The sequence below is a fragment of the Oncorhynchus mykiss genome, chromosome 19 (genome assembly GCF_013265735.2).
Source record: "Oncorhynchus mykiss isolate Arlee chromosome 19, USDA_OmykA_1.1, whole genome shotgun sequence".
NCBI classification, from domain to species: domain Eukaryota; kingdom Metazoa; phylum Chordata; class Actinopteri; order Salmoniformes; family Salmonidae; genus Oncorhynchus; species Oncorhynchus mykiss.
The window spans coordinates 10,174,687-10,200,662 of NC_048583.1; the positions used below are offsets into that span (position 1 = coordinate 10,174,687).

The following is a 25,976-nucleotide window of genomic DNA, read 5'->3' on the forward strand; positions in this document are numbered from 1 at the left end:
TGTCCACAGGACTTAAAGGTAATAGCGCCAACATTGCCCCTAGAGGCCGGTTTTGAAGTAATCTCGTGACGTTCTGCTTACCTGGACGGATGTCTACTTTGGCAGTGGATCTTGAGCGAAAGGACTGGTGCGTCTGTGTGCGTATACTATATACCATGCGTGTATACTACACTGCTCAAAAAAATAAAGGGAACACTTAAACAACACAATGTAACTCCAAGTCAATCACACTTCTGTGAAATCAAACCAGTTAGGAAGCAACACTGATTGACAATACATTTCACATGCTGTTGTGCAATTGGAATAGACAACAGGTGGAAATTATAGGCAATTAGCAAGACACCACCAATAAAGGAGTGGTTCTGCAGGTGGGGACCACAGACCAATTCTCAATTCCTATGCTTCCTGGCTGATGTTTTGGTCACTTTTGAATGCTGGCGGTGCTTTCACTCTAGTGGTAGCATGAGACGGAGTCTGCAACCCACACAAGTGGCTCAGGTAGTGCAGCTCATCCAGGATGGCACATCAATGCGAGCTGTGGCAAGAAGGTTTGCTGTGTCTGTCAGCGTAGTGTCCAGAGCATGGAGGCACTACCAGGAGACAGGCCAGTACATCAGGAGACGTAGAGAAGGCAACAACCCAGCAGCAGGACCACTACCTCCGCCTTTGTGCAAGGAGGAGCACTGCCAGAGCCCTGCAAAATGACCTCCAGCAGACCACAAATGTACATGTGTCTGCTCAAATGGTCAGAAACAAGACTCCATGAAGGTGGTATGAGGGCCCGATGTCCACAGGTGGGGGTTGTGCTTACAGCCCAACACCGTGCAGGACGTTTGGCATTTGCCAGAGAACACCAAGATTGGCAAATTCGCCACTGGCGCCCTGTGCTCTTCACAGATGAAAGCAGGTTCACACTGAGCACATGTGACAGATGTGACAGAGTCTGGAGACGCCGTGGAGAACGTTCTGCTGCCTGCAACATCCTCCAGCATGACCGGTTTGGCGGTGGGTCAGTCATGGTGTGGGGTGGCATTTATTTGGGGGGCCGCACAGCCCTCCATGTGCTCGCCAGAGGTAGCCTGACTGCCATTAGGTACCGAGATGAGATCCTCAGACCCCTTGTGAGACCATATGCTGGTGCGGTTGACCCTGGGTTCCTCCTAATGCAAGACAATGCTAGACCTTATGTGGCTGGAGTGTGTCAGCAGTTCTTGCAAGAGGAAGGCATTGATGCTATGGACTGGCCCGCCCGTTCCCCAGACCTGAATCCATCTGGGACATCATGTCTCGCTCCATCCACCAACGCCAAGGTGCACCACAGACTGTCCAGGAGTTGGCGGATGCTTTAGTCCAGGTCTGGGAGGAGATCCCTCAGGAGACCATCCACCACCTCATCAGGAGCATGCCCAGGTGTTGTAGGGAGGCCATACTGGCACGCGGAGGCCACACACACTACTGAGCCTCATTTTGACTTGTTTTAAGGACATTACATCAAAGTTGGATCAGCCTGTAGTGTGGTTTTCCACTTTAATTTTGAGTGTGACTCCAAATCCAGACCGCCATGGGTTGATCAATTTGATTTCCATTGATAATTTGTGTGATTTTGTTGTCAGCACATTCAACGATGTAAAGAAAAAAGTATTTAATAAGAATATTTCATTCATTCAGATCTAAGATGTGTTATTTTAGTGTTCCCTTTATTTTTTTGAGCAGTGTATATACCATGCGGGTATACTATATACCATGTGTGTACCTGGCAGTAGCCTATGTTGGGGTTTCTGAAGGCGTAGGCAGTAAGGACCCTTCGTAGGGCAGCGATCCCCATCTCGTTCTGGAAGGCTGGGTGTTCAGGGAGGGAGCGGTGCAGGTCTCTCTCGATCTCCTCCGTGGCCAGGTTGTACTTCCCCATAGACTTCTCTACCAGGTCCTCATAGTAGCCAGGGTGGGTCGCCATCTCGTTGATCGCCCCTGGGGTGGGATATAGTGACCACAGTTAGTATAGCGTTAAAAACGAAGCCCATTAGCATCAGACCATCAGCCAATTGCTGTTTAAAAACAGTCTGGTGAAACAAAGTTAATGTCAGGCCCAAGGTTTTCAGGGGGAAATGGAAAGAGAGCCTGTGATGCGAGTTCCGCATTTGGACGTTAACAACGCAACATCTTAACTCCTCCACATTTACTGGATTGGTGCTGAAGAGAACCTCCCCCCAACAGTTATTTTTTGATTATCTTCAGGACCATATAGGGGATTATTTTACACCTGGCTAAGTTAGGCTAGCATTGCAATGGCATTGCATATTCAATGTAATCAGTTTCAGAAATGGTTAGAGTGATGAAACCAGAACTCAAGCCATTGCTTATTCCATCTCTACTAACGGAGGGATGTGGCAAGCAGCCAATAGACATGCAGTTGTAAACCTTCCACTCTCACTTTAGGCAGAATCCCTTCTACACTGAAACCTTAGTGCCTTTATAGCCCTCCCCCTCCCGTACTCCCAGCTGCGGAAGCAGTAACAACAACACAGGCTAAACCATTAAGAGGGGAGTGGGTGGGGGGGGCGGTCCTGGGTAAAAGTCTGTTGAATCATAACACCCTCAAATTCACTCTTCTAGCGCAGTCAAACTCAGGCTTATCAACAGTTCCCACTGTGACAGTGAGTGTGAGTAGAGGGAAAAGTATAGAGGTTGCATTCAAATGCTGCATCTTCATCCACATAAAAACACAGCTAGCGAGCTTCGCCAACAGAGACGCTAGGCTAACATGTAAACACACCAGTCCATCCAGGAAGTGCAGATGTATGGCTGCCATGGCGACTGCGGAAGGTACCACAAGGGGACGGAAAGAGCAGGTAGATAAGACGCTAACTTTTAGTGCTGTCGCGTGGGTGCAAGGCATTTCCTCCAGGAAGAAGAGGCTGAAGTATAAAACATAGTTTGGTGATCTCAGCAGTGACTCTCCCTGTAGGCCAACTGGTTCTTCAGGTTTATTTATATAGGTCAGCTTTTCACAGCTACATTGGTCACAATGTAGGCCTACGTCTCTAACACAACCCCTACATAAGCTGCTGTGTTTGTAAAGCCTGGTTAAACCAGACTGACAGTGTTCAGTTTGGCGTACAGTAAGCAGACTATAGAATGTGTGCTCTCACTGTAATATGCTGTAGCAGTGGACGTGAAGCATGCAGCCCAGTTACAGGTTAGATACAGTATGATACTGCTGCTCAGGCAGGAGATGGGAATGGAATGCGTTGCCAAGGCCAAGCTAATGCATGTTTAATGAGGCTACCCAAATCCATATGTACACTGAAAAAAAAGCTAAAAACCAAAATCTGATGTGTTTTTCCTGTTGTTTTTCCTCCTGTGATAACAATAACTATAGTAATGAGATGTGTGGTCCCACCACACGATGCCGAATGCAGGTTAGGAGTTGGTGTATGAGCACGTAGTACTGTCTATCTGTGGTCTTTGAGTGTGTGTATCAGCACGGCTTGTGGAGATACAGAATGAGTGAAAGTCGAGTATATGAATGTCAAGAACCGGGGGGCATAATGTAATATACAAATGACTATGTACAGTGAATGTGAGAGTGCATTGTGAGATCATGCCCACGCCGGACTGTTTGTGAGAACGCGTGCGACTGTTGGCCTCACCGGAGAAGAGCAGCCACAGCTCTCCCCTCATGTTCTCTGGGATGCCTTTAAGCACCAGGTCCTTGGTCTTCTCTGTACGGTACATACACACCCCCTGGCCGTACTCAGTGATGTGGTTCTTCCACGCCTGTTCCTTCAGGAACTCCTTGGCCTGGGGAAAAATTAAAATTGACAGTTAATAATCTTGAATGTGTTGGAAAAAGAAAAGAGAAATGTCATGAGACATTTCATGCCAGTAAAGCTCCCCTTAGAGAGAACTACAGAATGATGTTCAAGGACAGAGAGAGTGAGAGAAAGAAAGTAGACACGCTTACATTCTTTCAATACACGCAGAATGTAAGCGAGAGAGATCAGGATGGTTCGTAGGAGGCAAAAAACTAATTACCACCTCATTAAATAACGAGCCAGAGAGCCTTCAAAGCCTAAACAATATTTCTAACTTTCGACACAGACGTATGCAGCACAAATACTCCCCAAGAGGTCTTTGAAGAATTTCATTAAGGCTTTATTTACTTCAATTAACTTGGATTTAATATACTTTCCACACACTTCCCCCTTCCTTGGTCTACATCTGCAACTTCCCTACAGGCCTTTGAACTGTGCAATGCAAAGCCAGCTGGAGGTTAGCACAGGAACAGAACACACTGACTGTAAGCTTTGTTTTAGATCAAGGTTGAGACACTGATGGCACCGACAGACATGGCCGCTCTGTTTCTGGCTCCTAAGCAACTTTGCTTTGTTGTGTATTGTTAGATATTACCGCACTGCTGGAGCTCGGAACACAAGCACTTCGCTATACCCGCAATCACATCTGCTAAATAGTTGTACGCAAGCAATACAATTTGATTTGAGGCTTGGGAAAAGCCTCAGGTTATTACATGCAGATATTGGATTCCCAATGGCTTATTCAGCATGCAGGTATATACACGCAATTACAGTTTGTTACAATATCTTGTCACTGTAAATAAATGTATTCAACTCAATTAATTTAGTCCCAGTTCAGTTCGATCAATCATGTGCAATCATTCCAATTCTCTACTATAGCATCTTCTTGTGTTCGACCACATGTTTATTTAACTAGGCATGTCAGTTAAGGACAAATTCTAATTTACAATGACATTCCTACCCCAACCAAACCCGGATGACGCTGGGCCAATTGTGCGCTGTCCTATGAGACTCCCAATCACAGCCGGTTGTGATACAGCCTGGAATCGAACCAGGGTCTGTAGTGACACCTCTAGCACTGAGATGCAGTGCCTTAGACCGCTGCGCCACTCAGGAGCCCCCAACATGTGAACAGAACATTCATTGACCGTACCAGTTTGGGGTTGAACTCCTCCGGCGAGCGGCGGCGGTACATGGTCATGAGGGCCTGGGTGGCGGTGGGCACGCTGTTGTCATTGAGGTTAAACTGGCGCTCACCCTCGGAGGAGCCCTCTGAGCCCAGACTGCTGCGTTGGGGACTGCTGGAGAGGAGAGAGCCCTGCTGGGAGTACACCTAGAGGAGAGAGAGACACAGATTCAGGATCAGAATTAGGAGATTGTTAATGCAGCCAATTATCATGAGTTTATCATAACAACTGTTCTGAGACCTGTGATGAGATGACAAACTAATAATACTGAGAATACACCTGGTGGAGAGCAGAACAAGTCCAGGATCAGGGTAAGGATAGTTAATGCAGTGTGCTTTATGATAAGAGCTGATCAGAGACCTGTGATAATAATCATGCTAAGTATTTACTGAAGACCCGGAGGGAGACTTATCAGCAAACTTGGGGAGCAGTTGTGGAAGAGTATAGACCTAAATGATGTACAACATCCTAGATATACAATGACATAGATGTGCCCTCACCTCATCGTCAGAGCTGTTCACACTCCCGGTGGTCTCCCTCTCGAAGTAGATCTTGGAGGTGGTCTGCTGCAGGAAGTCAGAGATCCTCTGGACCAGGAAGTCCCGGTCCTTGAGGTTGGCGAACAGGAAGGTCATCCTGTTCTTGGTGCTGATGGACACTGGGCTGGGGAAAAAGTTGGAGCTGTCTGCCTTCTCCACTATCGTCACCTGGGAGGGGCAGACACACAGAGGTCTGTCACAACAGATATGTCATTCATGTATCAGTCACAAGAGATATGTCAGTCACAATAGATGTCAGCCATATGTCAGACAACAGATATGCCAGTCATAACAAATCAAATGTTATTGGTCACATACACATATTTAGCAGATGTTATTGCAGGTGTAGCGTAATGCTTGTGTTCCTAGCTCCAACGGTGCAGTAGTATCTAACAATTCACAACAATACACACACATCTAAAGTAAATGAATGGAGTTAAGAAATATATAAATATTAGGACGAGCAATGTCAGAGTGGCATTGACTAAAATACTAGTAAATTGAATACAGTATAAAATATATTATATGAGATGAGTAACACAGTAAGTAAACATTATTAAAGTGACCAGTGATTCCATGTGTATTGGGCAGCAGCCTCTAAGGTGCAGGGTTGAGCAATCGGGTGGTAGCCTGCTACCACCCGGTTGTGTCAGACAACAGATACGCCAGTCACATGTCAGTCATAAGATATGAGTATGCAACATAAGATATAAATCTCCTATTTCATATGAGAAAGTGTTCGATGTAGAACATGAATTACAGTAACCCATCACATGTGTATTGATTTATTACACCATCTAACCACATAGGTCAATATTCTCATGTGCAATGACCTAAGGCCAACATACCATACCAAGCACACAATAGGTTTCACCATATCAACACTTCAACCCACATACTAGGTGACTGAATTGATTCAGTGCCACACATCGTAACACTAGACATTAGTAGTCGATCCACGTTCTGCCCTGCCAGCTATTGGTAGTTTAAGATGGCTGATGGGGATAGGATGTGACAGGGTGGGTGGGGGGGATGGGGTCCTGATTGACATGGCAATGGGAGGGGCAGCCAGTGACTAAAGCAGATTGGGAGTGACAGCCCCTACCAGAGTGTTAAGCCGGCTGCTGCTCTTTCTAACTGCCCTGCTAGTAACCCCCTACAGCAGCCCAACTTGTCAAAGGTAACCTTTCTTTCCTGGTGGAAAATCTCAAATCTATAGTGGTCCCACATTGACTTATGTCTTGGCATCATCCAACATTGTCACAAAAGTATAGTTCAACGGTCACCAACCCGAAATCCCAGAGAGCTCCAGTCAGTGCAGACTACTGCTCCGGGCCAACACTAAGCTCCAGGACTACGGTCTATCACCAGAGTCTGTACCCAGCCAGACTCACCTCTCTAAGGGGGATGATGAGGCTGCACAGGGTCTCCTCCTTGGAAGTGAAGCAGATGTAGTTAGTGGAGACAAACATCTGGCCCAGGATGTGCATCTTGTTGAAGGGGGTCCAAAGGGTGCAGCCTGTGTGTCCGTCCAGCTTCTCATCCTTGGGCAGACGGAACAAGGCCCGGTAACGCTCGCTCTTAGCTCTGGCATCCAGGTCCCTGGGTGAGACAACAAGGTTCAAGAGATTGTCTAGTCTAGAGACGGTCAAGAATCTAATTCGGAACATAATCTGTTGTCTTTAAATAGCAGCAGTAAATTGAGAGTAACTGTCGGTGCAGTTCTTGACAGAAACCGGTGCGCCTGGCACCTACTACCATAACCTGTTCAAAAGGCCCTTAAATCTATTGTCTTGCCCATTCACCCTGAGAATAGCACACATACACAATCCATGACTCAACTGTCTCAAGGCTTGAAAATCCTTCTTTAAACTTTCTCCTCCACTTCAGTCTATATCATGGAAAGAGAAGGCATTCTTAATGTTTTGTACGCAGTGTATTTCCATACAAATTTATATATTCCAAATACCTTTACAAATGTATGTCACACATTAAAATACATTTAGCAAATGTTTTATATTTCCCATGTTTCCTAAAATGCATCCCAAAAACAATTTCAAATGTTTTATTTTTCTTTGGATGAATAATAAAATAAAATCAGATCAATGTAGTGAAAGAGCAATTTGCAACCAAGTATGACAGTATAATACTACAATAGACATCTAGATGGGGCAACAGCTACTACTACAACAGACATCTAGATGGGGCAACAGCTACTACTACAACAGACATCTATATAGGGCAACAGCTACTACTACAACAGACATCTAGATGGGGCAACAGTTACTACTACAACAGACATCTGGATGGGGCAACAGCTACTACTACAACAGACATCTGGATGGGGCAACAGCTACTACTACAACAGACATCTGGATGGGGCAACAGCTACTACTACAATAGACATCTGGATGGGGCAACAGCTACTACTACAATAGACATCTGGATGGGGTAACAGCTACTACTACAACATACATCTATATAGGGCAACAGCTACTACTACAACAGACATCTGGATGGGGCAACAGCTACTACTACAACAGACATCTGGATGGGGCAACAGCTACTACTACAACAGACATCTGGATGGGGCAACAGCTACTACTACAATAGACATCTGGATGGGGCAACAGCTACTACTACAATAGACATCTGGATGGGGTAACAGCTACTACTACAACATACATCTATATAGGGCAACAGCTACTACTACAACAGACATCTATATAGGGCAACAGTTGCTACTACAACAGACATCTAGATGGGGCAACAGCTACTACTACAACAGACATCTATATAGGGCAACAGTTGCTACTACAACAGACATCTATATAGGGCAACAGCTAATACTACAATAGACATCTGGATGGGGCAACAGCTGCTACTACAATAGACATCTGGATGGGGCAACAGCTACTACTACAATAGACATCTGGATGGGGCAACAGCTACTACTACAATAGACATCTGGATGGGGCAACAGCTACTACTACAATAGACATCTGGATGGGGCAACAGTTACTACTACAACAGACATCTGGATGGGGCAACAGCTACTACTACAATAGACATCTGGATGGGGCAACAGCTACAATAGACATCTGGATGGGGCAACAGTTACTACTACAACAGACATCTGGATGGGGCAACAGTTACTACTACAATAGACATCTGGATGGGGCAACAGCTACTACTACAACAGACATCTGGATGGGGCAACAGCTACTACTACAACAGACATCTGGATGGGGCAACAGCTACTACTACAATAGACATCTGGATGGGGCAACAGCTACTACTACAACATACATCTATATAGGGCAACAGCTACTACTACAACAGACATCTGGATGGGGCAACAGCTACTACTACAACAGACATCTATATAGGGCAACAGTTACTACTACAACAGACATCTGGATGGGGCAACAGCTACTACTACAATAGACATCTGGATGGGGCAACAGCTACTACTACAACAGACATCTGGATGGGGCAACAGCTACTACTACAATAGACATCTGGATGGGGCAACAGCTACTACTACAATAGACATCTGGATGGGGCAACAGCTACTACTACAACAGACATCTATATAGGGCAACAGTTGCTACTACAACAGACATCTATATAGGGCAACAGCTACTACTACAACAGACATCAATATAGGGCAACAGTTACTACTACAACAGACATCTGGATGGGGCAACAGCTACTACTACAATAGACATCTGGATGGGGCAACAGCTACTACTACAACAGACATCTGGATGGGGCAACAGTTACTACTACAATAGACATCTAGATGGGGCAACAGTTACTACTACAACAGACATCTGGATGGGGCAACAGCTACTACTACAACAGACATCTGGATGGGGCAACAGCTACTACTACAACAGACATCTGGATGGGGCAACAGCTACTACTACAACAGACATCTGGATGGGGCAACAGCTACTACTACAACAGACATCTATATAGGGCAACAGCTACTACTACAACAGACATCAATATAGGGCAACAGTTACTACTACAACAGACATCTGGATGGGGCAACAGCTACTACTACAATAGACATCTGGATGGGGCAACAGCTACTACTACAACAGACATCTGGATGGGGCAACAGCTACTACTACAACAGACATCTGGATGGGGCAACAGTTACTACTACAATAGACATCTGGATGGGGCAACAGTTGCTACTACAATAGACATCTGGATGGGGCAACAGCTGCTACTACTACAACAGACATCTGGATGGGGCAACAGCTACTACTACAACAGACATCTGGATGGGGCAACAGTTACTACTACAAAATACATCTGGATGGGGCAACAGTTGCTACTACAATAGACATCTGGATGGGGCAACAGCTACTACTACAACAGACATCTGGATGGGGCAACAGCTACTACTACAACAGACATCTGGATGGGGCAACAGCTACTACTACAACAGACATCTGGATGGGGCAACAGCTACTACTACAACAGACATCTATATAGGGCAACAGTTACTACTACAACAGACATCTGGATGGGGCAACAGCTACTACTACAATAGACATCTGGATGGGGCAACAGTTGCTACTACAATAGACATCTATATAGGGCAACAGTTACTACTGCAACAGACATCTGGATGTATTAACAGTTGCTACTACAATAGACATCTAGTTGGGGCAACAGTTACTACTACAACAGACATCTAGTTGGGGCAACAGTTACTACTACAACAGACATCTGGATGGGGCAACAGTTGCTACTACAACAGACATCTAGATGGGGCAACAGTTACTACTACAACAGACATCTGGATGGGGCAACAGCTACTACTACAACAGACATCTATATAGGGCAACAGTTACTACTACAACAGACATCTAGATGGGGCAACAGTTACTACTACAATAGACATCTGGATGGGGCAACAGTTACTACTACAATAGACATCTGGATGGGGCAACAGCTACTACTACAACAGACATCTGGATGGGGCAACAGCTACTACTACAACAGACATCTGGATGGGGCAACAGCTACTACTACAACAGACATCTATATAGGGCAACAGTTACTACTACAACAGACATCTGGATGGGGCAACAGCTACTACTACAATAGACATCTGGATGGGGCAACAGTTGCTACTACAATAGACATCTATATAGGGCAACAGTTACTACTGCAACAGACATCTGGATGTATTAACAGTTGCTACTACAATAGACATCTAGTTGGGGCAACAGTTACTACTACAACAGACATCTAGTTGGGGCAACAGTTACTACTACAACAGACATCTGGATGGGGCAACAGTTGCTACTACAACAGACATCTAGATGGGGCAACAGTTACTACTACAACAGACATCTGGATGGGGCAACAGCTACTACTACAACAGACATCTATATAGGGCAACAGTTACTACTACAACAGACATCTAGATGGGGCAACAGTTACTACTACAATAGACATCTGGATGGGGCAACAGTATGAGTAGTAGTTAGAGAGTTGGAATCTGTCTTGAGGGAAATACATTTGAAAGTCTTGGGCTAATGAAGCAAACACCGGTGTTCAAAGTTAATAGCGCCAGTAAAAGTTCAGCTGTACCTAAAAGGATTATGACAAAGTCGTGCTGTTGATTTAAAGAATGCAAAAGTGTGTGAGCCAAACTACTAGAAAGGAACCCAGTTTAAATATACTACTAATGCCTCAGCTGGTTTTCCTCCAGGCACGTTGGAACAAGACTATACATTCCTTTCCTCTGAAGTCATTTTTGTTGTTTGTTGGTGGTCTTATGTAGTCATTTAGTTAAGTCGTGGTATATGGTTTATTAAACTGTGTAAAACTTACAATGTCATGCAACCACATGGAATGGCTGTGAATGGTTATAGGTCACCCGCAGCAAAGAATTTTGTGCAGCATTATAAATGACTACATCTCCCGAGAAAACCAATCCTCCTCAACTATCAACCGAACCTATTGAGGGGAGACCAACAAATCTATCGACTACAACATCCAGCCTCACCAAACTCTCCCAGAACCTCCCCAGAACCCCCTCCACCAAACCTCACCTTTTGAGGGCAGACACCTTTTTGGGTGTCTTCCTCTTGAGTTTGGGCAGAGAGCGGTCCTGCTCAAAGCCCTTGTTGTCAAGGAGCTGTCTCATGGCGATGTTGGCCAGTTGCTCCATCAGCTTGAAGGTCTCGTTGATGTTGAGGAAGACCGAGAAGACATGCTCAGCCACCCGCGTGCTCACCTTGACCGAGGAATGGAAGCATGAATGAAGGTTAGAGGGGTGTATGGATGGATAAAGAGACGTTAAAGCGAGGGTAACATGCAGTATAGTTGATATGATTTACAAGGCTCACCTTGACTGCATCGGGGAGGAGGAGTGTGGCGCTTTTCTCCAGCTGGGTGATGTCGGCCCAGCGGATCACCAGCTTGGCTGAGGAGGGAAGAAAGAGACGGAGAGAGAGCGCGAGAGAGAGTGCGCGCGAGAGAGAGAGAGCGCGAGAGAGAAAGCGAAATTGAAGATGGTTGCATTTATACATTTTTGGGTTGCATAAAAGCCGATCGTTTGAAATATACATCACCGCATCTTAAAAAATACATTGTATCCACACAGAGAAAATATCAAGGGGCTGTACTATTTTTGGGACTTATGAAGGCTCTTCAAAAGCTATGCATAATCGGTATGTAGTACTAACAGGTATGCAGTGGTGTGTGTACCTGTGCCAGCATGCCAGTGGTCCCTACCTTCTTTCCCCAGCAGGTAAGAGTAGAAGCAGATGTGGTTGATGCTGAGGTAGAGCCAGCCCTGCCGGGGCACACGGCCCTTCCAGTAGCTACAGGAGTAGTAGTTGACCAGCTTCTCCTCTTCAGGCATGCCAAACAGCTTACGGAACGTACAGATGGCCTCCTTGAATTTGTCAGTGTCATCATCCTCCTTCACGTCGTGGTTCTTGTTGTACTCTGCGATAATACCCTGGGGGCAAGAGAGAAATAGACGGAGTGAAGGACTTTGAGAGAGACAATCAATAAAAGTTCACCAATTCATTTTAAAATAGAGATAGCTAGAAAGTGAGAGAGTGAGTGGCTGACAAAGTGAGAGAGCAAAATAAATCTTGTCTGGCTAGCTTTTGTAATCTATTCATTGAGTAAGAACTACTTTATCGCCATACAGATACATACAGAATCTGATTTAGAGGCTGTGTCAGTAGCTGGACCTGTTCTTAGGTTACAATAGTAAATACAGCCGGGCTTCGTTATTTTGCCCCTGGCAGGAGTTATTTTGACAATACAACTTTGACTACATGCTAGGCTAATATTTCACCTGGCATGACGAACACAGGCAAACGTCATACGTTTCAATATCCAAACTGTCAAAATGAATTGCTGACAACCACCATTACCATTGTCACAAACACCATTACAAAAAGATTTGTGAAATTCCACCATGCAACCCCTCTAAACACAAAACACAACCAACCTTCCAAATCCCAGAGAAGTCCATACTGTTTCTTTAGAGACAAGCATCTGCTAAGTGACTCATATATACACTAAACAGTACCTGAACTTTGCCCTTGACAAAGGTAGTGATGTCATTCTCGTTCTCAAAGATGGACAGTGTCTGCAGGAGGTTCTGCTCCAGCCACTCCCAGTGCTCTGTGATCTCCTTACGGGAGCACCCTATGGAACGAGGGAGGGGAGAAGAGACGGAGGAGGAGGAGGAGGAGGAGACAGGGGTGCATCAAGGAACTTGATTACAAGAGGCTCCCAGGAGAATGTGGAGGCATGGAGTTTTACCCATTATTCATTTTTTTTGAGACATTACAGCATGTCGACTGAGACGCTCTTCATCATTCTTACAATTGTATGCAAATTTAACATGTTTAGCATACTTGGAATCCAAACCTACTCTTCTGGATACTAAGTAGTATGGAGGTACATGATTCAGGACCAGTGACAGACGAGGGGAAAGACAGTACGGAGAGCAGTAACAAGCTGTTCAGACGGCTAATCAAGACTACTAGACAACCCACCAGGCTGTAAACCTAGGTGTTATTTTAGACTGACCTAAAAAAATAAAATTTAACCAGGCAAGTCAGTTAAGTACAAATTCTTATTTACAATGACGGCCTAGCAACAGTGGGTTAACTGCCTTGTTCAGGGGCAGAACAGATGTTTAAACTGTCAGCTCGGGGATTCAATCTAGCAAACTTTTGTTTACTGGCCCACATCAGAAATGTGCCCAAATCAGCTTTTTAATTACCTTAGAAATATTGTCAAAGTGTGACCATTCCTCTGTCAAGCCCACACTGACTAATGCATGTTTTTATTACTGACAGGCTTGATTATTGCAATACACTCCTGTCTGGTCTCCCCCCTCAATGAAAACATTGGCCAGCTTTAATTAATTCAGAATGCAGCAGCACGTGTGCTTACAAAGGCCAGGAGGAGAGCACACACACACCACCTATTTTAAAGTCACTGCATTGGTAAGCCAGTTAGTTTTAGAGTGGATTTTAAAATTGCTTTATTGATTTTTAAAGCACTACGTGGGTTTGCACCTGAATACATGTCTGATATCTTAAAAGCATATGTGCCGGGTTGTCCCTCAGATCCTCCGTCACTGGCCTTTCAGCTGTTCCAAAGGTCACTCAGAACCACAACGTTTGGTGAGGCTGCCTTCAGCCACTATGGTCCTGGCCTTTAGAACAGCCTCTAGACATGCTTTTACTTAGGGTTATTTTAAATCATATTCCCATATATAATCACATGTATTTTAATGCATTAGTCTCATGTGCACTGTTATTTTAAGTTCTCTTAAATGTTTTATTGTCTTAAATACAAATAACTATCTTTCTCACCTTTTATTTGTTAATCACTTTTAAAACGCATCCTGTAAGACATGTGCTATATCAATAAAGTTGGATTAAATCTAGACAGCCCAGCCACTGACATTACTTGGCCATCCCCTCTGCTCGGCCTACATTTACTACCACACATATGGCGATAAGCTCATGGCTACAGCGCTATTGGCTAATTAGCTTCAGATATGTTACGATCCTATTTAAAAAGGTGAAATAATAATGCCCTGCAATACAGCACACCTTAAATTCAGGGAGAATTTTTAATAGTATTGGCAGGCAAATCCTTATTGGTGCTACTGTGGCTACTTGTTAGCAGCTACTTAGCGCTAGTGAAATCTGAGAGCCAGTCCAGGCAGAGCCTGCTAGCACAGAAACCTCAGTGTCCACTATCGTTAGAGGCCTCATCCATCATCCATCTCCCCTGTAAGTAGCCCACTGCTGCTCATCTCTTAGCTACATTAGTGATGACGTCTGGCAGACAGACTGCTCCACGCTCCCTCTGTGCTGGAGGATGGGCGGATAGGGAGAGGGGAGGGAGGAGTGGTTGCCATTTCAAGGCCAGCCCTCAGGAGTCTTCTTCTCTGGGCTTCCATTTCAGAGAGGGTCTTCTCTCCTGTTTCTTTCCCCTACTCCTTTTTCCATATGGGACCACCCACTAAGGCAAATACACATGCTCGTAGTCACACACAATTCAATACAACAGACTTTTCGATCCACCATCTCCATCCCACCATAAAGCCAGATTGAGCTACAGGCCTTTCTATTGTATCATGGATGCTGTGTGTGCAGTGCTTTCCTAAGTCAACTTATATTATTTTGTGACTAGAAAAGTCTAATTGTTGTGATGCAATTTGTGTTTTGATCTTATTATTTCCGTGATCATTTCATTTTGGGTCATACAATGTAAAATAACAAAGTTATTTCTATCAATGTTAAAAGTTTACATTCTAATACCGACTTTGTCATCAGGCCTTTGTATTGGTCTAGACTATATGTCTGACAGATGAGACTGACTCACAAACAAAAAGGAGAAATCAAAACGTTACCGGTAGGCATGACCTACCTGGCACCCGTGACCCCCTAACTAAAACTAAACTCAAGAGTCAAAACCGTTGCAGTGTGCGTGTGTCTCTCCGCTCTCTCGCCGTTCATTTAAAAACAGAGCCATTGTTCATTACGTCTGGGGAGTATAGTTCTGAAGCCTCTCCTTACTTACACAATAATCCCTCTTTAAAAATAAATCCTTCCTTTCCCATCCGCTTGTCATGTTGGGTCCGTGGGATTGCATTATGGCTCCTCCAGAGTAGTAAATTATTTGTGTGACATAACTGCTCAAGGAAAGAGGAAGGTGAAGATTGGGGTTTCTGTGATGTCACAAACCATTGTAACTAGCCAAAAGAGGTGTGATGAGATAGCCCATTTCATTGAGATCGTGTCAGTATCTTACATTTACAGCCCTGAGTTAACCTTTTAGCTTTTCCATATAGGACATTAGGGTGGTTAACCCTTTAACATGCAAAGAGACAGTGTTAACAGATGAATTCAGCAGATGTAATGTAAGCTTTATCACACTAGCTAATTAACTAAAAAAAATCATGACAGCTCCTCATATTTTGAGCGAATCCCCATCGATTCCCATTCCTGGTATCCGTTTCCCCCCAGTCTAGCCCTTTAAGAGCAGTGGGCCATGACGTGATGCTTGGCATTAGCAGGAAGTGAGAACATGGTGCAGGAAGAGAGGGCCTTGTGTGCAAAGGGGAGGGGGGAGAGAAAGAAAGAGTGAGAGAGAACTAGACACACAGTACACACCATGAGCAATGATCCAGTAGATTAGGGAGTCAGGTGTTTGGTAAAGGATTCTGTATGGGGCCACTCGAGCACTGGAGTCCAGCACCACGTCCAGTGTTCCCACCAACAGACCTGCGGTGGGAGGAGCAGGGAATACCGTGGGTTAGGGAGGGAGACATTGTGGGAATATCATGATCGTCTATACAACATTGTTTGGACGTTGAATAGATAATGCATTGACTGTCTTGAGGATGGAAAATAAAACCTGTAAGTGATCCAAGAACTTAAAAAGCAAATACAAACAAGTCATGAATCCTCCCCCTAAAAAAATGACTTCAAAGCAAAAACCCAACAAAAGAGTTTCTGTTTTAGCACATTTCGGACACGTAACAAAGCACCCCCCTCCACCATGTGAGACAGCAGACCGTTCTGGGACATTAACCCTTGTTAGACCACTTATGCTCTCCTCGAAAGGCCCTTGATGGAGCCCTCTGGCTATGAGATCACCACTTATGAAATAGAGGGAGGAGGAAGGGGTATTTAGGGCTGACGGGCAGCTGTGGCTTTCCTGTCCTGACTGCTTCATGCCCAATTTATATTATAGGACCAAACCGAGCCACACAAACCAGGGCTGTGCCCGTATCTACAAAGCATCTCAGAGTAGGAGTGCTGAACTCAGATCAGTTTAGCCTTTTAGATCATAATTAGATATGTTTATATGGACAGGTGGGGACCTGATCTTAAATCAGCACTCCTACTCTGAGACATTTAGTGGATGGGGTCTGGGCTGGCCTGGTTACACATCCACCCTAGTTGCTGGAACTGGGCTGGAAAAGACACAGTGAAGAAATATCCCAGCCAGCACAGTACGGTTCAGGTTGGCACTAATGTGTGAATCTGGTATCAATGTTCTTGTATGGATAAGTGGGGTGGATGGGCAGATGGCACAGAGCTCAGATTTCCCATGTGACAGATCGATGCGGAGAGAAGAAGGTGAGAGTAAAGTCACCTGGAATAAAAAGGATGAATCCCCTATAATCTAATGACCGAGGGACGAATCCCCTATAATCTAATGACCGAGGGACGAATCCCCTATAATCTAATGACCGAGGGACGAATCCCTTATAATCTAATGACCGAGGGACGAATCCCTTATAATCTAATGACCGAGGGACGAATCCCCTATAATCTAATGACCGAGGGACGAATCCCCTATAATCTAATGACCGAGGGACGAATCCCCTATAATCTAATGGCCGAGGGACGAATCCCCTATAATCTAATGGCCGAGGGACGAATCCCCTATAATCTAATGACCGAGGGACGAATCCCCTATAATCTAATGACCGAGGGACGAATCCCCTATAATCTAATGACCGAGGGACGAATCCCCTATAATCTAATGACCGAGGGACGAATCCCCTATAATCTAATGACCGAGGGACGAATCCCCTATAATCTAATGACCGAGGGACGAATCCCCTATAATCTAATGACCGAGGGACGAATCCCCTATAATCTAATGACCGAGGGACGAATCCCCTATAATCTAATGACCGAGGGACGAATCCCCTATAATCTAATGACCGAGGGATGAATCCCCTATAATCTAATGACCGAGGGATGAATCCCCTATAATCTAATGACCGAGGGATGAATCCCCTATAATCTAATGAATGAGGGAAGTGGAGAGATAGATGGACAGATTATGGACTCATGACAGCTGAAAGAAGCCAATAACTCCCATCTCTTTTAAAGAGTTGTATTACCCTAATGCTTATTATCTCTGATACAGTAAAAATACATGACTAGTGTCTAGCTACTGTCTATTGTAAACCACAAGATCATAAAATAAGAAGAAACTGGTACCACAATTCAAAAAAAATATATATATATATATATATATATTTTTTTAAAGTGGAGGAAAAACATCTGAAGTGATGAATACGCTAGTCTTGCTGAAAGGCTTTTGTTGTGAATAGTGATAAGTCTCGTTTTTTTTTTATGTCTTGGGTTCTACACTAATATGTTGTCATCAAAGTTTGAGTGGAAATGACACTCTTCCAACAAACTCAACCTTTGATAGAAAGAAGCTTTTTCACTGCCATATTCCACAGTCACCCCAAAACTATTCCCTGTTGGGAATTTTACCATGACAGCTTTTTGCCAGTGGCGCATCAGACGCATACAATTCTATGAGTCACACAGACCGAGATAGATGAAAAGAGCAATATGGGGAGAGAGGGGGAAAGAGACAGACATGCAGAAAGGGAGCAAGAGAAACCAAAACGGCCAGTCTGGATGATATTCTTCCGTCCATACATAATGTCTGCTGGAGGACTTCTGGGACACCACTCATCTCCACTACCTGCTCTAATAAAGACATCTGAATACAATTAAATCTATGGGGATTCATTTCCCTCTCCCTTCTGTTCTCTCTCTCCCAATCAAAGGTTAGGACGAATTCAATGAGAAGTGCTTAAATAATGATTAAAGGCAAATAGATAATTAATATATCATTAACAGTAATTGAATATGATCAAAAATGGCTGTATATATATATATATATATATCACAGAGTGGGCCTTTAAGAGGCAGTAAGGGCAATTCAAGTTTCACACTGGATGGTCGTAATCAATATGGCCGTCGGTACGAAATCACGGGGAAACAGAAAATAAACTAGATGGGAGAGAACAGAACAGCTTGGCCGATATGCAAAAGGTTTGTGTGTTAGCCTCCATTTCAAAGGGTTAGCACAGACACCGAAGCAGTTGTTGTTTCTTGGGGCTGGCTAATGCAAGGATACAGGATCTGGGCCTTTCTGGTGTTGTGGGCATAAGGACATTTTCAGTTTCAAAACTTCAACCGGTTGTTTCTGTTGAACAGTGTTGAATCCAGTTCTGCACCCCCAGGGTTGCACATTTTTGGTCTAGCCCAGCACTGACACCACATTCAGCTAAGAACATGATGAGTAGACTAGTTGAATTGAGTGTGCTAGTGCTGGGCTGGAACAAAATGTGCAACCATGGAGGTTACCTCAAGACATGGAGTTGCAGAACACTGAACAAATACCTGTGAAGCACCTCTCAGTTGGATAGGCAGGGCATGACCTGAACCCAGCGGTGTTGCAGGGATGTGTGTTAGGGGTTAACACAGGAAGCACAGGTGTCAAGCACAACAAAAGAGACCACTGACGAGTGAGACCCACTGAAGGATGACACCCACAACATCCTGTGACTTCCACGACTACATGCAACCTACAGCTCAAACCGCTCACTCCAAATAATCTGCACAGTTAAGATATCAACAGCAATGGAGAGGATTAGTATGCACGGTATTTTATGAAGAAGGAATTAGTGCACCCTACATCATCGTGACAATATTGCTTGTTTTGATCAGAGGGCTACTTTCCCTGCTTTCCCCCTCAGAACACATGATCCTCCACCATGCTATAATAACAAGAGTTAACATGAGCTACTGTACTGTGGTGTTTTGTATATGGTGAAGAGAAGGACCCCAGACCTATAGCCTAGTGTTGACCCTTTAATCCATAACATGAACTTTGGGAAACCACACAATTGTCTGTGACTATATGTTCCTATACATTTGATTGTACTTTCAACATCCCCAACGTAACACACACACACACACACACACACACAAAGAAAAACAAGACGTACAGAAACTAAGCTCCACTGATGAGAAATGCTTCCTTTGTTGTGGGTGGGGATGGAAAGAAACGAGTCTGAGTGTACATACAGTAGACTGGAGAACAGACCAGCATCATGTGATGTTTTGGACTTTTTATAGATTGGAGAAGCCAAGAAACAAGGTCAGAAGCTGGGCTGCCTATTGTTACTTAGCAAAGCTCCATTCTTTGTTCAGTTGAGACGGCTAGTTCCTACTTTCTTAGAGCAAAAACAAACGGTTTTCCTCTCCTTTTCATCGGTCTCCATCCTGCTTTCTGTTGGGTCTATTTCAGTGTTTCATCTGGAAAAATGTATAGCAGTGGAGGGGAAGTTCCGATGGGGATTGAAGGAAGGGTCCCACCCTTGATTTGGGGGTCTGGGTTCCCTGCCAGATCATTTTTATGGAGAAGGACTGAGAAGCTCAGTACTGGTGACTTATTAAAAAATGACTTTCTACTCCAAAAATGAACAAAAATACAATTATGCTGACACCCTTTCAAATATAATTTCCATCTCCAGAAATGAGCGCAATAACACATTTGTAAAATTATTTTGAAATAAATATTTTAACATTTTATATAGTCTATGCATGGTCCATATGATCAGGTATGCTATTAGCAATAAGCATTATCACCTGTAGCCCAACTGATGCAGAGAAGAGCACATAAATAGGCTGAAGCATGGGACTACCTGTCTGCAGCTAAACTAATTGGTTAATGATTAGCCCAATAGGGTAACTAGTTATTATGCATAAACACAGTGAATATAGTGTAGAGCTAGCTACCTGGTAGGGTAACCCAGGGTAACACACCCCCTGCCTGTACTTGAGGTAGGGTGGTGTTTTACCTCAAAGTTATCCTACAATTGACCAGTGTTACATTTATCCCAAATATCCCCCATGCACTAAAAAATGCTTGGTGCAGTTCTTGCATATTTAGGAGTTGAGAAATATGCATGCATCGACTGCTTGTCACAATGCATGTTTCCCTCCTTATGGCACTTGTAACCTGAATGTGCCATGAGAATAATATGTATCTTGCATAGAACACACAAAAACAAGCGGACTATAAAATATTAACCATTGTACTATGGAGTTACCCGATTTTTATATTCATGACTTGTTTGTTTGCAGAGGAAAAGTACATGTGGACTGTTCTAGCATTGGCAGAAATATTTTCTCATGTTCCATATTGTTTTGGACGTGGCGGTAATGATTTTGCTGTGGAGCAGCACCACAGCTAAATGACTACAGCGAAAACACTGGTCTATATTCTCCCAAGTACTGACACTGCTCCTAATCACCCCACTGGTTGAGAATCAATATTGTTTCAAATAACAAGAACCTGATACGAAGTAACACCATACATGTTATTTTAAGTCATGTTTCTCTAACCTAACCCCCTGTAACACAGCTGTAGTGTTATTCCTTTTCTTCTTTCCCAAGCCTCAAAGTGTACCTCCAGGTCAGAGGTCACCAGATAAGATAGATAGGTGACGTAAAGCAGCAGATGATAGTGTGGGTAAAGTTCGATGGTCAAAGAGGTCGATGGTTAGAAGTCTAGTCCAAGTGTCTATTGAGGGCGATGTCATCATGTGTACGTGATGTTAGTCACCCAACACATGTAGGCCTAGTAGAGTTTCAGGTCATAACGACTACAAAATGTCACACTATTGTGAAATGTTAGGTAATATAGGTTGGCTTATTGTCCCTTGGATAGTGTAATTTCTGCATTGAAAGTATCATATGGCGAATAAGCTCCAATCCAACATTTGTGGTGGAAGGTAGCCTAGCGGTTAGAGCATTGGGCCAGCACCCGAATGTTCGCTAGTTCTAACTCCCGAACCGACAAGTTGAAAAATCTGCCCATGTGCCCTTGAGCAAAGCACTTAGCCCAAATTGCTCCAGTGTCGCCGTAGATAATGGCAGACCCTGGCAGAGACACCACTCTCCGAGGGGGTCTCAAGGAGAGTGGGGATATGCAAAAACAAACATTTCCAAGTCACATGCGTATTAATACACAATTGTACAAGTGGGAAATAGAACAAATATAAGCGCCTACAAATTACCAGTCAACACTTCACAATTGAAGCTTGACATTTTTCAAATCTTATGACTTAAGATTGATTTTAGGGGAACTAGTCATCTATAATGAAACTGTACAATTTTTTTTATTTCTCAGTCTCTATAAATTAATTAAATAAAAAAAATGATAATGTTGACTTCTCATATCAAGTAGCCTCATAAATATGGCTATAAATCAAAAAGCATTGGCCCTGGTGCCCTTCCATATGCCCCAGGAGGACCAGGTGCTCGCTTGGCTTTCTCTGCCCGCTGAAAAGGGGTGTTTACTGGGCAGTGCCAGTCATTGTGCCCAGGCTCTCTCTTCTCCTCAGCAGGCCAACTGGCACACCACACGGTCCGCTCAGTATTCACATTACAATGACATCATCACATATCACCACCGCACGCTTTGTGTCGCTATCCCAAGAAAATAGGGAGAGGCAGAGCGTTGGTTCGGGGGCTAACTTTCAGTCGCTGGCATGCAGGAAAAAATAATATCTCCGTCCTTCAGTAAAATGTCAGCGAAATGTCTTGTTGCTGACCAATGAAGTGAGATACTTGCAGGCCATTTTGGCTCCCCTTGTCATATTCATTACTGGCTGGCTGACACTGAAGAGGGAGTGACTGACTGGCACTGAGGACAGCAGCACACAGTTCAACTCTCTTTGACCTACCATGACTGCAACGGCCAGTCTAGTCAAAGCAGGGCTACATAGATACTGTATAGAGAGGGCTATAGATATATCCATACAGAGTCATCTCTATGGCTCGGAGTCAAAGACTTGGACTGAATCTACTGTACCTATAGTGAACCTGACTGACTTTTCAACTGATCATGTTCTATCCTTTTTTTAACAAGGTAGCATCATTCGCATCATTCTCAGAGTTGCGATGAGTTCAACAGACAGACTGAATCCAGGTCAGCCTGATTGGGATGGCACCATATGCCCTACATTATGCACTACCTTTGACCAGAACCCCATGAGCCCTGGTCAAAAGTAGTGCACTACATAGGAAATAGTGCACCATTTCAGATGCAGACAGTCGCCACCACCAACGGTCCTTAAAATGATTGCTCCTCCCTGATGTAGCAGTCCTCCTAGTGACTGTGGACAAATTTGGATGGAGTGAGTGAAGTCGAAGAGGAGGAGATGAGTAGAGAAAGGAGAGGGAGAGATGATTCAGCATGTACTACTCCTGCCGGGAAGAAAGAGTGTGCCTTTGCTCTGCATGTCTCCTTGTGTATGGGTTGTCTCGGTGGCATTCAAAATTCAGTACGGGGAATGACACATCAGCCATTTTAACATTCCCTGGGCGTGCTGGGCTCTAATCAATCACAGGTTCATTTCCATTCATTGGAGCCTTTTAACGGTCCCAAGTGCTGGAATTTGTCTTCCCTGTCAGGGGAGATGTGTCCAGACTTATGTTAGCTAGCTAGTAGCATAATGACATTAAAATTGGAGTGAACTAAGCGCAGTCAATGATTATCTATTTAACAAATCTATGCATTTCTTTCCTTGTTTTGTTAATGGTTTAAAGGGTATATAGAAGGCTTACTCTTTGTAACAATATTAGTTACAATTTTCCAGGATCACCTAAAGTACAAGGCCTACATAAATAGCCCAGATCTTGGGATGCTGATCAATAGGGTACATTAGCTGCTGAATGCCCACTAGCTCCATTGTATGTAGTTCTATGGGAGGAGGTCCATAAACATACAACAATGGCCTATTCTGAGCCTAAAACCTTATTCAGATAAAAATCAAACCTGCATTTGTCTAGTTATAGTAGCTCCCGAGTGGCACAGCGGCCTAAGGCACTGCATCTCAATGCTAGCGGCATCACTACAGACCATGGTTCGATCCCGGGCTGTATCACAACCGGCTGTGATCGGGAGTCCCATTTGGCCATCATTGTAAAATAAGAATGTGTTAATAACTGACATGCCTAGTTAAATAAATAAAATATAGTAGTAGGGGCTATTTGGGTCACGTGTCTATTCATTCATACAGGTCTACATCCCCTCATGCCATTGTCACCCCTTTGATACCCGAGTGACCTGACCTCTATCCCTCACTACGCATGCAATCTTCTCTCCATCACTAAACATCTGTGAGGCATGAATAATCTCCCAAACCAAGCGAGAGACCCGGCCAGAGGACAATAATTTGGCTTGGCACTGCTTGCATCACAGCTGTAATAGCGTTAAATAATCCTAGCCAAGTATATCTGAACTCGACGATAGAACATTCGTGGAGTTGAGCTATGCTTGGCTACAATAAGCCATGATTTAGAGACCGAGAGAGAGACAGTTATATGTATCTCACCCGCTAGTCCTCCTCTGCCGTCCCCGTGGCCCTTGCGTTTCTGGAGGATGAAATACGGATTTGCTCGCTCTGTTATCCACAACGCACCCGCCTGCAACACCTCTTCAGGGTGCACCCACATCTTCGTCCAGCGGATTCTAAAAGCACATCAAATCCAGCTGATTCAGGCGGTGCCTGTCAAATGAACTGGAATGCTGGTTCGGTCAGTCCAGGGGCTGAGGCTCGATGCCGGTCCACCGAATAACACGTACAATTGGACAAGGACAACTTGGTTACAGTGTAGGTATAGAACTATGACAGCATAAAGACCCTATTTATTCGCTAAAAACACGCTCTCCAAACTTCCATGCACGGCCGCGTGAGAGGTGATTGGATTCCAGCCGTGTACGCAAAATATGCAAAAAAAATGTGTGCAATACATTCAGTGGAACTCAATTACTAGGTGGCACAATAAAGCAGTTTTCGCATTAAAACAACCGAATCTGACAGATTTCTGTAGGGATGGATCTGAGAGCGACACTTCGGTTCGGTCTTTGTTGTTTATTATCTGTGTTGTAACCGCTGTCAGGTGGATATCGATGCCGCCGACGAGTCCTCGTTCATCGGTCGTCAGATATTTCAGAATGAGCGATGGTTGGACGCTAAATAATGTGCCCACAAGCACGTTATATCCATTAGGCTATTTACAACCTACTATCCAACATATATGTATGCTGCCTGGCTCCACATCGAACAACAATGTCATTTAATGCAACCCACTCTCTAGCGCCGCTACCGCACAGCTCTGTATTAACAACACGCGTCATAGAGTGGCCACATCGTTACGTCAACTTTGTGGGAGTTGTTTGTATAATTATAGCCTAGGCCCTACGTGGTAATAAAGTATAATTCAAATGACTAAAGTTGTTCGTCGATATGACTTGGCTACTGTTTACAAATACCAGGTGTCGAAGCTGTCTTCAGGAGCAAAGCTGTCACTGCTGGCTCTTGCTGTTTTGCATTTGTTGTTTTTGCCACCTGGTACCAATTAGTGGATCAATTGTAATGGTTTCCATTGTTTCTTTCATCTGTACTTTATTCTTTAATGCAAATATCATCAAAGCAATTTTATAAGCAAATACAATTGCCATAACTTACACCTATGTCCAGTGGGTAGGAGTTTTACAATGACATGCCACACACATTTGGGATTTCTTAAAATCTTGAGAAAGGGGTGTTTAAGAATGAAAACGTTGAATTAGTAAATTCCCAGTTAGTCAGAGGGCTGAAAAGGTACACAAAAATAATATCCAGTTTCAAACATCAGTTCCTTCAACACCACACACCCACAAACCTGTCAGACATGAGTCAACAAATGTTTGTGTGTCAACATGTTGGGTAAATATGTGGGAGTTAATGGAGATAGGAATGGTTTATATTCCACAACGTCTCTCTGTCTACAGTATGTGGTCCATGGTCTGCTAAAGGCCTGTACTTAACTGTGCTTGTTTTTTTTTATATATATATATATGTGTGGGTTTAGCTTTGCTAAACTGACTGCACTTTAAGGTTTCACAGCTTCCATCGACGCGTGGGAGACCTTGTCTGAGGTTGCTCGACTTTCTCTCGACAGACCACATTAAGTAAACGGGATTCAGAGCTGCAGAGATGAGACAGATGTCGCTATACTTTCTGTTTTTGTCGG

The 25,976-nt window shown here is 44.1% G+C and overlaps 1 protein-coding gene across 2 annotated transcripts in view; it reads right to left on the bottom strand.

Annotated features, from left to right (window-relative positions):
* LOC110498426 (TBC1 domain family member 9) overlaps positions 1-25,313 on the bottom strand; it is a 32,531-nt gene extending 7,218 nt beyond the window's left edge. Inside the window, exons 1-12 of one of the 2 annotated variants that reach the window (XM_036954237.1) lie at positions 25,234-25,313; positions 24,293-24,429; positions 16,236-16,346; positions 13,124-13,242; positions 12,310-12,538; positions 11,922-11,998; positions 11,625-11,809; positions 6,936-7,143; positions 5,503-5,709; positions 4,969-5,148; positions 3,651-3,801; positions 1,754-1,968 (exon numbers count right to left, since the gene is read on the bottom strand). In XM_036954237.1, the coding sequence (XP_036810132.1) occupies positions 1,754-1,968; positions 3,651-3,801; positions 4,969-5,148; positions 5,503-5,709; positions 6,936-7,143; positions 11,625-11,809; positions 11,922-11,998; positions 12,310-12,538; positions 13,124-13,242; positions 16,236-16,346; positions 24,293-24,413 (1,803 nt within the window). In that variant the 5' untranslated portion in view covers positions 24,414-24,429; positions 25,234-25,313. The other variant, XM_036954238.1, reaches the window with a different exon arrangement.
* Between the last annotated feature and the right edge of the window lie 663 nt (positions 25,314-25,976).